The sequence below is a fragment of the Talpa occidentalis genome, unplaced genomic scaffold, assembly GCF_014898055.3.
Source record: "Talpa occidentalis isolate TD23 unplaced genomic scaffold, MPIMG_talOcc4v2.1 talOcc4.3, whole genome shotgun sequence".
Classification (NCBI taxonomy): Eukaryota; Metazoa; Chordata; class Mammalia; order Eulipotyphla; family Talpidae; genus Talpa; species Talpa occidentalis.
The window spans coordinates 115,758,667-115,771,436 of NW_023603184.1; the positions used below are offsets into that span (position 1 = coordinate 115,758,667).

Consider the following 12,770-nt stretch of genomic DNA (forward strand, 5'->3'; position numbering starts at 1 on the left):
TCTGGTGAGATAGGCCTGTGGGTACCCCAGAACCCTATTATCTGCTCATGCACATGTGTCGTAAATTCATTTATGGTGCTTCAGGATGACCCAAATAAGCAAACTGTCGTCAGCTAATCTTTGAACTAGTGTTTATCTACATACATGACTTGATATTTATTTTTAACCACAGTCATTAACATTAATCAAAAATGTTGCCAAATATGAACATCCCTTTTTTTTATATCATCCTAGTTTCTAGGCCTCTTTTAAAAGGCAGTGCATTCTTTGACACACACATCACCTATTCTTATACAATAGCCAGGTATATATGTGTGCATGTATCTCTTGCTACACACATATATAATTACATGTGTATGGTTACAGGTTTAATATATACATACTTTATAATGGTCTTATTCACCAAATATGTATTCCTGGCACTTAGAACAGAGTTTGTTAAATAATTATTTGTTGTATGATGTTCTATTTGAAGTATTCTTGTTTTGGCTCTAGTCCATAAATATGTATTGTATGCCTCCTATATATCAAGCACTGGAGATAAAATTGAGACAACATAATATGAAGGAGACCTCACTGTGCAGGGAGCACACAGTCAGGCTGTCAGTGTGTGGATACAGCTGACATAAGGATTATAAAGAGAGGCACATGATGCTGTGAACATATATAAAGAATTGATATCTGAAGGAAAAGAATATCAGGTCACAGGGATGGTGGAAACAGTGACCCAGTGGGTCCATGTGACAGTCATGTGATGGGAGGACAGTGGGTTGTGCCAGATAGGCAACAAGGAAGTATGTTGTATAATAGAATCTTGATTCTATTGGAAGTTTTGATTCAAAAGTTCCTATTGTATTTCATGTACCTTCTATGATCCAGGTGGTTCTTGAAGCAAATGAGTACCTTCTTAGTCTATTTCTACAGAACACCATTGTCTTTGTCTGGAAAGAATATGATAATGGCAATGTTGATCATTTCGTGTGCATAACACTTAACACTTTATGCCACTATATGATTTACTCATGCTCAGTCTCACAACAGATTCAAAAGATAGGAATAATACTGAAAATTAACTTAGCGAGGAAGTTGTATTATTTTTAAGGTGCAACAGAAACTCTGATAATGTTCCCTTAGGTTGGAGAAGCATTGGTCAGCCTTATGCATCATCCAGCATTTATTGTGCCTACTCAAGCTATGTGATCTGTGTTCATTCTATGAGGAAGTAGATACACACATGGGGAAAATTCAGAGAGAACTAAAAGGTACCCAGTAAAGTGTCTCTCTCACCCCTGCCAACAATCCCTCTAGAGACCATCAGTGACACAAGATTCTAGCATCTTCCAGAGACATTCTGTTCACATGTAAATGCCTACATGGATATGAACTCTTCTGACATATAACATAGAAAATGTAGCTTTATTACTATAAAACATAAAATATAAAAACATTTGCTAATCTTTTGATGTAGGGCCAAAGCTTTACTTGGAAATGATTCTGCTGACTGAGGTTAAGCCACACCTATGCTCTCTGATTTCCATTAATTTAGTTTTAACATAAACTTAAAAATACATACAAAATAATCTGAGGGCAAAATTCCTTTAGTTTTTATTATTTTAACCCCAATTTTTTTATAATTGTGTTTCCCACACCTAATTTGACAACTTTTTTTAACCTGCTAAATCTTTATTGTTATATTCTTATTAAACATATAAAAATGTTATATTATCCCCTGATGTAGTATACAAATTCAGAATCTACAAAAAATATACACCTTATAAAATGACACAATGACCAGCAAGACATTGTTTTAAGAGACTCATCTAGTAATGGCAATACCATTGCAGCAAACTTAAGACCTATCCTAAAGACCAACACCTGAAGTGTATATAAACTCTGTATTTGCTAGAACATTTTCTGCCTTTATATATTTAGATAGAATCAAGCACTAGGATTTAAAGAGAAACTCTCATTTTTGCTTAATCTTCTGATACTATAAGCCAGGATATTTTTTGATATGTTTCTATATAATCTTAAGTTTGACATTTAGGTCTATGGTCAATTTTAATTAATTTTTATAGGCATAAATCTGGAACATGGTTTTCAATTTAACATGTGGCTAACCAGTTGTTCCATCACCATTTGTTAAAGGACTATCCTCTCTCCACGGAATTGTTGTAGCACAACTATTGACAACCAATGGTCTAAATATGTGGGGGCTTAGGTCTGAATTCTCCATTCTGTTTCCTTGTTCTATGGTTATCTTTACACCAATACCACCTTTTTAAATGAGTCTAGAGGTCAGGAATGTTTGTGTTTCAGCTTTATTTTGTTTCTTCAAAGATGGTTAGTCTATTGTAGGTCCTTTATGCTTCATGTGAATTTAACATCAGTTTGTCAGTTTATGCAAAAATCTGGGCTTATGTATGGGATTGGATTGAATCTATAGGTCAAGGGAGAATTGTTGTTCTAACAATACTAGAAAAAAAAAAGAGCAACTCATCTAGTGGTACTCAACAGGAAGTGTTTAGAATTATGTGTGGAAAATTTTTGTTACAAAGACTGGTATTTAGCACTAAACGGTCAGGGATCTTATTAATCATTCAACAGTAAATGGGTGGATCCCATCCAAAATGATAGTGGCCCATTGAGAAATTTTTTTTTAAATGAGAATAGTGCTTCTTTTTTGCTCTCCTGCTATTTTACATATGATTATATTTAATTACATTAGTGTAGATTCATTTAGACTTTGAGCAAGGCAGATTTCCTTTGAGTACAAAGATGAAAAAGACATAGTTGTTGCCGGAACTAATAGTCTTCTCTATGTAATAGTTACAGAGGGTGACAAGTACTCTAATGGAAACTGTACTAATAGAGTAACAAAATAAGTTCAATTTACCCACATTTGGGGAAGTTTCTTGGAAAGACGATGCATTTCAAGGGTAGGACTCAACAGTCACAGTGTAGCAGTGCCCAAAATCATGACTTAGAAAAAGAGAAAGGTATGTCATCAGCTCTGCCACTTCCAGGTAGGCACTTGGTCTGAGCATGAGGTGTGACTGCTCAGGCAGCCCAAGTCACTGTCTGCGGTCATGTCTCCTCCCTGGTGTATGGCTGCTTTTGCTACCATGCTGCATTAGAAGAGTCTACCATGATGGTAGTTCTGGCTGCTTCCTTGGATTGGGAATTCCAAAGAATGCCAGCTATGATGCTTTCAAACCAGCCAACCCTTGGAGTGGGGCACAGGAAGGCAGGAAATGCCACGAAGAGGACAAGATGGGGAGAAAAGATGAGATTGCCCATAGTTATGGTAAAATCTTATGCCACTAGAGGTGCAGAGAAATCCTGCAGTTGCATCCACAGAAAGAGTACATCATTGGAGCCTTGTAGAAGCAGGGGATGATATGAGAAAACGAGAATTTTACAGACTAAAATTGGACTCTTTCAAGCCCTAAACCTTAGATTGTAATCACTTTCTAAATTGTTTAGTAAGCATGGTATTTTCCTGTAATCATGAGATATTTTCCTACCTTCCTAAACTGACTGTGGGGAGTATCACCTCGCTAAGGTCATCAGTGGCAGTCAATGAATATGATAGAAATAAGCTTCATTCTTGGCGAGGAGGGCACTGCTTATATTAAGTGCTTATTTTAAGCACCAGAATCTTGACTGTAGTTAGCAGCTGATGTCTACCTGATGTAGGTAATAATCTGTAATAACTGTAATAATATCTGAAGGCTTTTGTTTAAACTGACAAGTGATATAAACTTTAAAATGATTTGGGAATACTGGTACCCAACCTAATTATGAGACTAAATACTGTTTACAGAAAATCTAAGCTGATTCATATATGAGGCAAACTATAGACTGTACCCTTAAGTATCTGGTAATAATGGCCAATTCTTCTCATAGGAAATGGTAAAATCTAAAAACTACAAGAAATTGTCCACGTGTTCTGTAACCTGTTGGGAATGTTGCTTTCTGAATCTCGGTTTGTTGCTAGTCTGTTCTCCATTCCTTTGCCTTGAGAAACACTCACCCTTGAGTAACCTATAGACTAGGTTACTCTGAGTCTGTCTGTGTCATTTATAATCTCTTCTATACATTAGAACATATGCATTTTTTAAAGATTTAATTTATACAAGAACCAGGATACAGGCCAGATGTGCAGGAGGGTGAGAGGATTCACCAGAGGCAGAGCGGGGAACAGAACAGGCAGACTGATGAAATATACTGCTGAGGGGAGCAGCGGGCAAGGCAGGAGAAGTCTGCCGCACCATGTGGGTGCTCCGCGGCCCGCAGGGATGGAACCGGCACTGCAGAGGCTGTGGACGGCTTCACAGCACTGCGCTGAACTGCCTGTGCCATTGGGGAGGCCCAAGAACATATGCATTTTGATGTGTGGGTCTATAATACAGATTGCAGGGCTTTGGTGGTACATTTAGCCACATTGTAAGTAGAGAATCATAACTAACCTGACCTGTTAGGAACTGCACAGTGACTCACAATTAATTGTATCTCTATCTTAAATATAGTCTGTCTGGGGGGAAAGTATGAGCTTTATTATAAGATAACTGCCCATATGGGGAATTGTAATTACATAATTAGACTTTCACAAGCACTTTTCTGCTATTGTTATAATTTGCTCAAACTCCATAATATCATGTTTTCTGTCATATTAGTATTAGTTGCCCCTTACCAACTGTGTTCTTCTTTATAATACACTTTATAATTCATTTACATCAATCATGGGTTCTAAAATTGCCAGTTTATCTTGCAACTTTTATACTTACTAACGTCTCATTATGAAATAGGAAAGCGATGATACCTCTCATTACAGGTGTTCAGTAGGTATCTTTGTATCTTGCTGAGAGGCAATTTCAGACTATTCTGTATTTCTACACTCTAGTACCCAGGAAAATTGTAAGAAACATGTGCTTTATAATAAACATAAAGAATTTGTCCAGAAGATGATCTAGTAAAACATATTTTATATTTCATTTATTAGCAAATATTTAATTTCATGAGTGTGAATGTATTCATTAGCTATCTCTCCCATTACAAAGCACCACAGACTAGATGGCATAAAAAAAGAAAGAATGTGAATTCCTCACAATTCTGGAAGCTAGAAGTCCAAGATTAAGGTATTGCGGGTTGCTGTTTTTGAGGATCCCTCTCCTTGGCCTGTTTTCTTCTACTGCCTTAAGCTGGTCTTCCCTCTGAGTCTGTCTGTGTCATTTATAATTTCTTCTTGTTATCAGGACACCAGTCGTATGGGATTAGGGGCCACCCATATACTATCATTTGCTATAATTACTTTTTTAAGGTCTCTTTCTCTTAATACAGGTATACTCTGAGGGAATTAGGACTTAGGTCTTCTATATATGAAATTTGGGGGAGGCAGGAAGAGAGGGTCATTATTTAGCCCATAAGTGAATAATGTGCAGTTTAAATATCCCTTTCAGGGCCTCCCCAGTGGTGCAGCTGGTTGAGTGCAGTGCTGTGAGGCTGTCCGAAGCCTCTGCAGCATGGGTTCTATTCCCTGCCAGTTGGGGAGATTCCCACATGGTGTGGTGGACCTCTCCTGTGGCACCCACTGCTCCCCTCAGCAGTGTATCTCAGTGGATCTGCCTGTTCTTCTCCCCGCTCTGTCTCTGGTGAATCCTCTCACCCTCCTGCGCCTCTGGCCTGTACCCCAGCTCTTGTATAAAAATAAATAAATCTTTAAAAAAAAGAACTCCCAAAATATTAAAAAATATAAAAATAAATATCCCTTTTAGATATTAAAGAGATTCTTAAATTGCTGAAATACTTCTTAGCAACTAGTCAATAAATATGTTTACTCTGCTTTTTCATAGATCAAAATGCTGCTTTCCTTCCTACTCATACCCTTGCTGATTTCTTGAAACCACTGGTTTTCCCAGAATAGTTGGGGAGGAAGCAATGGTTGTGCTCCCCTCTCTTTTGGAATTCTGGGATAAAAGTGTTAGAAAACTAAAGGGCACTTGGATACTCTTCTTTAAAAATAATAAAACATCGCTACCATGTAGTGAGTGCTAATGTTGCATGATTCTCTGTGCTGTAATTATCACAAGCCTGCAGAACAGAGGTCCCTACTTGATTTATGAGGAAACTGAGGCTCAGAGAAATGAAGTATCTTTCTCTGGATACTTCTTATTTTGCTTTTATTCTAAGGTACCTGTTTCGGCCTAAAGCACTATCAATTGTGAAATTAGAATGTGGGAAAGAACTAGAGTTTAAATGAAGCAGATAGCCACTTGGCTTATATCAACAGATAGCAGTCTGAGACCCAAGGGACCCCAAACTTAAGGCTCCCATGACTGAAATCCACATGAGTACAGGTCTGAAGACATAGCACCATCTACCTCTTAAACTGTCTTCATTGATTTAAGTTACTTTAGACTAGGACCTTTGGATTTTGGCCTGGGTTGAAATGTTGTCATTGTAACCAGGATTCAGGTGGGTTCAAAAGAAAGTTTCAGGATGGGCAATGTGAACAAGCAAGATATATTACCAATATTTGTTTTAATGAAGGGATTATAGGATGTACTAAGGGGAGTTTCTTGGAATCAGCTAGAATAGTGGGGTCTGTCCTTGGTCAATATTTGAATAAACAGGGAACTTCAGAAGCTAGGTGCCTGGGTTCCAACCCTAGGGATCTTTATTGATAGTGGCATAGGCCTAGATATCTATAGTTTTGAATAGTTACCATAAGTCTAATGTACAGCCCAAGTTAATAAAAGCTAATGAGCTAGGCCAGGGATTGGCAAAACTATAGGCAGGAGCCAAATTTGTTCTGCTGCAGGCTTTTGTACAACCTATGAGCTGAGAGTGGCTTTTGCACTGCAAAGTGGTTGAAAAAAATCATGAGAATAAGATTTTGTGACATGTAAAACTTATAAATCAAATATTACTGCAACACAGCCATCCATGTATATTCATTTACATGTTGTCTATGGTTGCCTTCACCGAATGCAGCAGAGTCAAGTAGTTGTAAGAAATCTTCAAGGCCGGAATTATTTACTGTATGGTCCTCTGGAGAAAATGTGTGTTGACCCCAGAAGTCTTCAACAGAGCTGCTTTAGTACTGAAAAAGGAGAGATAGGTTTATTTAACTTGTGTGTTTGTGTAGTATATTTTGCATTTTAACTTCCTGTGGGCTTTTTTTTGTTTATTTCCTAGCAGAGGGGCCTTGGCTGATAGATCTGCAGCAAATGTGCTCAACAAATTTTTTTTATCAAACAGGATTAAGACATGCTTTCCCTCTCAAACCATACAAGTATAAGTAACATAATGTCCACAAAGTAAGATAATGTTATTTACTTTACTGAAGAGCTTCTAAATCCCTTCTTCTATTCCTTTCCTAATTCCTCCCCACACTTGGCCATCTATTCTGTCTTCCACCAATCCTTCTGTTCCTTTTTAGCAGTTAATGATAGGTGTATGGCTCAGAGCATTTCCTTTTTTTTAATCCAATGTTGGAAAACAGAGTAAAGTTTATAGGAATGAATTTAGTATAAAAATAGAGTAGAGCAAGATTAGGAAAATACCAGAATATCATATTAGTTTATTTCTTTTACCTTCCAGTTTTTATCCACTTGAATTTAGAGAATAAGAAAAGTGTTCAGGTCAGGAAAATTAACAGAAAATGGAAAACAAATGAGAAAGAGAAATCTCTACAATCAGGTTGTGCTTTTACAGAAAAGCAGCTGCTATTCATTTCCAAACCAGCCTGTCCAGTTCAGAGTGAGAGACTGTAACCTTATGCTTGGATGCACCACTTTAGAGTGGATACACCGACCCTGAGAGTCTCCTTGTAAAACTGCTTGGTGTCTTGGGATCTGTAGGCAAGATGCATTCATAATCACATGTTCTCATTTTTATCCTTCCTTCCTCCATCATAGTGAGTGGCCACAATCCCAAGCACATTTACCCCACAGCCCCCTGGAAGGAAGCCAACAGTGGCATTACAGATGGCAGTGTGCCCAGACTATCTTAAAAAAAGCATCGTCTCTGCTACTAATTAAATTTCAGAACGGGTGATGTTCGCTTTTATATTAATAAGTGTTGTGAAAGGCTGAGAACAGATATGTTAGAAGTTACCCTTCTTATTCCTAAGAGTTCATGGTTAAATTTAATTGTCCTTTAGCTGAACCCTCCTAAGTTTGGTACACTGTATTGTAGATGATGGATGGTTTGGGCAGGAAAGAAAATATGTAGGTAATATTTGCATGTTTTGTAGCTCATAATGGGGGCTCAGTTTGTTTTCCTTTGTGTTTTTTTTAGAGTTCTGTACATTGGCCTGGCCTGCAATACTGCTCGTTATATTTATATTTCCTACCTGGAAAATGCCTGGACTGTTCTCCCCATGGAAGTTCTTCAAGGTAAGTTAACAGCTGGAATTAGAATTATTTCTTTAGCTAACTGAGCTATGGCTATGTAAAAATTCAATGGCCTTTGGCATATGACTCTCCAAAGGAAGGGTGGAACTGCTGTTTTAAATGATTTTCAGGTGGTTGTTAAGGAAGAGGTGACATCAGAGGGACTGGTTCTTCATTTACTGTTCTGTGTTTGTTGAGCCAAACAACATTGGATTTGACCCACACCCCTGTGATTAAACAAAGAAAGAGGAAATCTAGAATACACTCCTATGTACAATTGTTAGGCATACAGCCAAAGGTGGTTTTAAAACATAAAAGGGTGTATGTATCCTTTGTTTAAAATAAACCTTTATTGACTTACCATTGGTTTACAAAGCTATTTAAAATTTGAGTTTACAGCTTACATTTTGGTGCTTTTATAGGTTAACTATACTTACTGAAGTTTGTAATAATTTTATGGCTTCAGATATTTTTAGCATATCTAGTGCTTTATAATGAAAACTTTGTAGTTAGACTATTGTATAATTATAGACCTTTTGTAGTTAGACTATTGTCTAACTATAGACCCTTTAAGTCTTTGCCCAGATACCCACTGTTGGCTTTAATGAACTGTTTTCTTCAACATGTAACTTGGAACAAATTTCTAGGAGGCTTTTGCCGTGTAGCTTAAGTGATGAAAACATGGATTTTTATTCAAAGTTCATTGCCATATTAGCTCATATAAATCCAGACTATATCCTGAAAATCTCTGTTAGCAGCTTAGTTAACCCATGGTTGGGATTATGATTACAGTAAAGGTTCAGGACAAGATTACTAGAGTTGATCTCATGGGACAGTCTAGACTCCTAAATCATTAATTGTATTAAATAATCTGTGGTTGCACTCACTTTCATTAGCTTCATGGATTGCTATATTTCCCTACCCTTTAGGATACAAATGCAGCATAATCTATGCAATTAATTTCCTGTTATGATATCTAAGATGAAAGATTCACAATTATACCTCTAGACAAAATGTACCACATGCAAGTTCATCAAATTCTATCATAGCAATGAAAAGAAAACTTATCCTAGTTGAAAGGAGATATAATTTGTATTCACATTATAATTATAAAAATTAAACATATTGGGACCACCCTGTTACAATATCTACCCTTTAAAGATTTGGTGCAAAGATGTAATTGGTAAAAGGAGACTATCTTTATAAATCATAGAAAATGGAAACGGTATTAAAAAATAAATGGTTGTTTATAATAAGTAGCACTCTGGAAGAGTTTGGAAGTAGGCACACATCTCAATATTGTATTGCTTAAGAATAGCAAAGCTTAAATATGAACTGTAGGAAAGAATCATGCAATCACAGGTTTATGCAGCAGAATTGACTGGATTCTCCATCCTTATTCCTATTTTGTTCTATGAGGCAGGATCCTTACTTAACTTATTGCTTTATTTATTGATGTGTGACCACTGCAGTCTCTAAAAAAATTAAAAGACAAAAGAAACCCGGTATGCCTGAAGAAAAGAAAGTATATTGTAATAATATAAGCATATACTTATTCCCTCGTAATACAAATTAGACTGAAAAGGACAGTGACTTAAGAGAGCAAAAGAGAAAAACTCTTTAGTAAAATGTTTAAAGAAACAATAGAGTAATTTTATGATGGCAAAAACAAATGCTGTTGTGCATCAAAAAACTTTTTTTTCCGTTTATTTACCAAAGATGTATTAAATAACTACTTTGAATCAGGCAGTATGCTGGGCTGGGAATGTATAAAAAACAATGTATTAACATGAGCCCCAAGGTCTTACCATCTGCTCAGGAAACCAGATGTGTAAACACATAATTACTACACAGCGTGTTAGATGGAATCAGAAAAATGTTCCAGGTAACAGAAAATATGCTCTGTGGAGTGATGAGCTTTGTGAAGCAGGGATTAGGATATTGAAGATATTATTGAGAGATTCCCCAAGGAAATCAGTGTTAGCTGGATTTTGAAGGGTGGATAGGAATCTACCAGGTGGCCTGAAGAGAGCAGGCCTTTGGTGTCATGCAGAGCTGTGAGTCAAAGCACAGAAGTGGGAAGCAGAATGGCGCTTGCAGGAGACTTAGCGTTAATGCCCTGGCTCATCTGGATGGATTTGATTTCCCAGCTGCTGAATGGGCCATATTTTTATAAGATTTGTGTGCACCTCATGGCAATTATCCCAGAATTTAGGAAGCTGGCCAAGTTCTGAATCTGAAGAGGAATCCTGCTTTTTGTGGCAGGCTATGATTTATAGCTTTGTGTTTCATTTCATTTCCCCTCGTGTCAGTGGAAACCTGGTTACTGAACTGATGCAAGAAAAAAGGGAATCTATAAATACACAGTCTCCTAGTCTAATAGAAGGCCCTGTGACCAGCCTCACAAAGCTCTTTGTGTCTCAATCTGGAGGAGAAAGTTTCAGTCCCTGACAGAAGTGTATGCTGAGTATTTTGGCAGTATGCCAAAACCAAAATCCCTTGCCTTGTCTGACCCATGTCCACTTACAGAAAATAGGTGACAATCCATGCAGAATAAATCCTGCATCACAGGAATTCTTTTTAACTGAAAAGGGTTTGTTTTGGCAGTCTGTATTCTTCCTCCTTCACAAGGCTTGTCCAAATGACTCTCAAGTACCTGTGCTTAAAGTGACTCTACTGAGGGTGTAATAAAGACAAGATACGAGGATGACAAAACACTGAGTGACTGAATTACAGGACAAGCACACTGTCATGATAAACACCCCTTAATTCCTTGACAGGAATTATGACCTGATGATTACGAAGCACTAGTTTTAGGAGTGGGAGGTTGAGGAATGGGGTATTGGCTCCCATCAATGATAAGCTTGACCCTGAAAAGTCCATGATTTCATTTTGATTCCAAACACAAGAGGGTCTTCTTTATGGAGAGCTGTGTGGAGATTTCTGGACCTACTAAACATAGAGCTTCCATATGATCCAGCAATTCCACTCCTAGGTATTTACCCAAAGGACACAGAAACATCAATTCCAAAGAGCACCTGCACCCCTATGTTTATAGCAGCACTGTTTACACTAGCTAAGCTTTGAAAACAACCCAAATGCCCCAAAATAGATGACTGGATCAAGAAGATGTGGTACATATATACCATGGAATATTACTCAGCATTCAAAAAAGATAAACACATGCAATTTGCAGCAACATGGATGGCGCTGGAAGGGATCATGCTCAGCGAAATAAGCCAGAAAGAAAAAGAAAAATACCGGATGGTCTCACTCATAGCAGGAATCTAGAAAACTTAAATAAGGGACCAGGAAAATGAATAACTATAAGAAAGTGAAAATCAAAATCAACAAAAAACTATAAACCAGAGACACTCTATGGGGGGTAGGAGGTGGGAGGGGAGGGATTGGGGTCAAAATAAGGGGGTTGCAATTGTATGGGGAATATAAAAATAAATTTTATTATAAAAAAATAAAAAATAAAATAAAATAAAAACCGAGGTGAGGTCTGTGTCTTCAACCTATCACCCCTTATCTCATCTTCCAAACACTTAAGAACTAGTACCCCCTGGTGGGCAATTAAGGGGAGGAGATGAGGGATGTGCTTTGGTTCACATCTTCAGCTCTGCTTCTCTTCCTCTTTTGGGTTGCTTGTAACAAATAGAAGAGGGTTGCCTGTTTTCCTTCACTCCCTGGGGTGCTTGATCATCTCAGCATTCCTCTCCTCAGGACATGTGGGCAATAATTAACAGATGGGATAGGATGAATTACATTTCTTGCTCTCTAGGTTCCTAGGAAGGAGGCTATGGCAGGGATCTCTGGGGATTAAGGTAAAGGTATTGGATGCTATTGGGAATTGTGAGGATGTTTCTTTTCCATGATCTTTCTCACAGTTCTCGCATCTCCTGCAGGTTTATCCTTTTGGCAGGTTAGCTACCACTTGGCAGCAAGCATGTTGTCAGCAGGCAACTGTGGCACCATATAAAGAAGCAAGACATATATCTTGCCCTTAAGGAAACTGAGACTTATTTTAAAAAGAGACAGTGGGTCTAAGTGCTTGAAAGCATTGCTAGGTAAGATGGAGGGGCTGGGATCATTTTTATTTTTCAAGATCTCATGGTAAAAACCCATAGGAATTTTTTTCCTTCTACTTTTGTATAAGAATTTAAACGTTCAGAATTGTGGTCAGGAATAGAAACATTTGACAAAAACCAAACCCACATTTGTTAATGCTTCATGCTATGTGGATATTGGCTGTGAATCCTTGCAAGACTTTGAGGTGAATGTGATCAAAATTATTCTTGCTACTATAATGTATTAAAGGAGAGTCAGGCCATTCTAGGGCTGCTGTAACTAAAGATGTCCTTTTGA

General features: G+C 37.6%; 2 protein-coding genes across 2 annotated transcripts in view; one reads left to right on the forward strand and one right to left on the reverse strand.

The window, feature by feature from the left end:
• HIBCH (3-hydroxyisobutyryl-CoA hydrolase) overlaps positions 1 to 12,770 on the reverse strand; it is a 181,766-nt gene that overhangs the window by 162,419 nt on the left and 6,577 nt on the right. The window lies entirely within an intron of this gene.
• Positions 1 to 12,770, forward strand: part of MFSD6 (major facilitator superfamily domain containing 6) — a 58,626-nt gene that overhangs the window by 30,065 nt on the left and 15,791 nt on the right. The window contains exon 3 of the mRNA XM_037523716.2: positions 8,305 to 8,402. Coding sequence (XP_037379613.1) covers positions 8,305 to 8,402 — 98 coding nt within the window. The remainder of the gene's footprint in view (positions 1 to 8,304; positions 8,403 to 12,770) is intronic.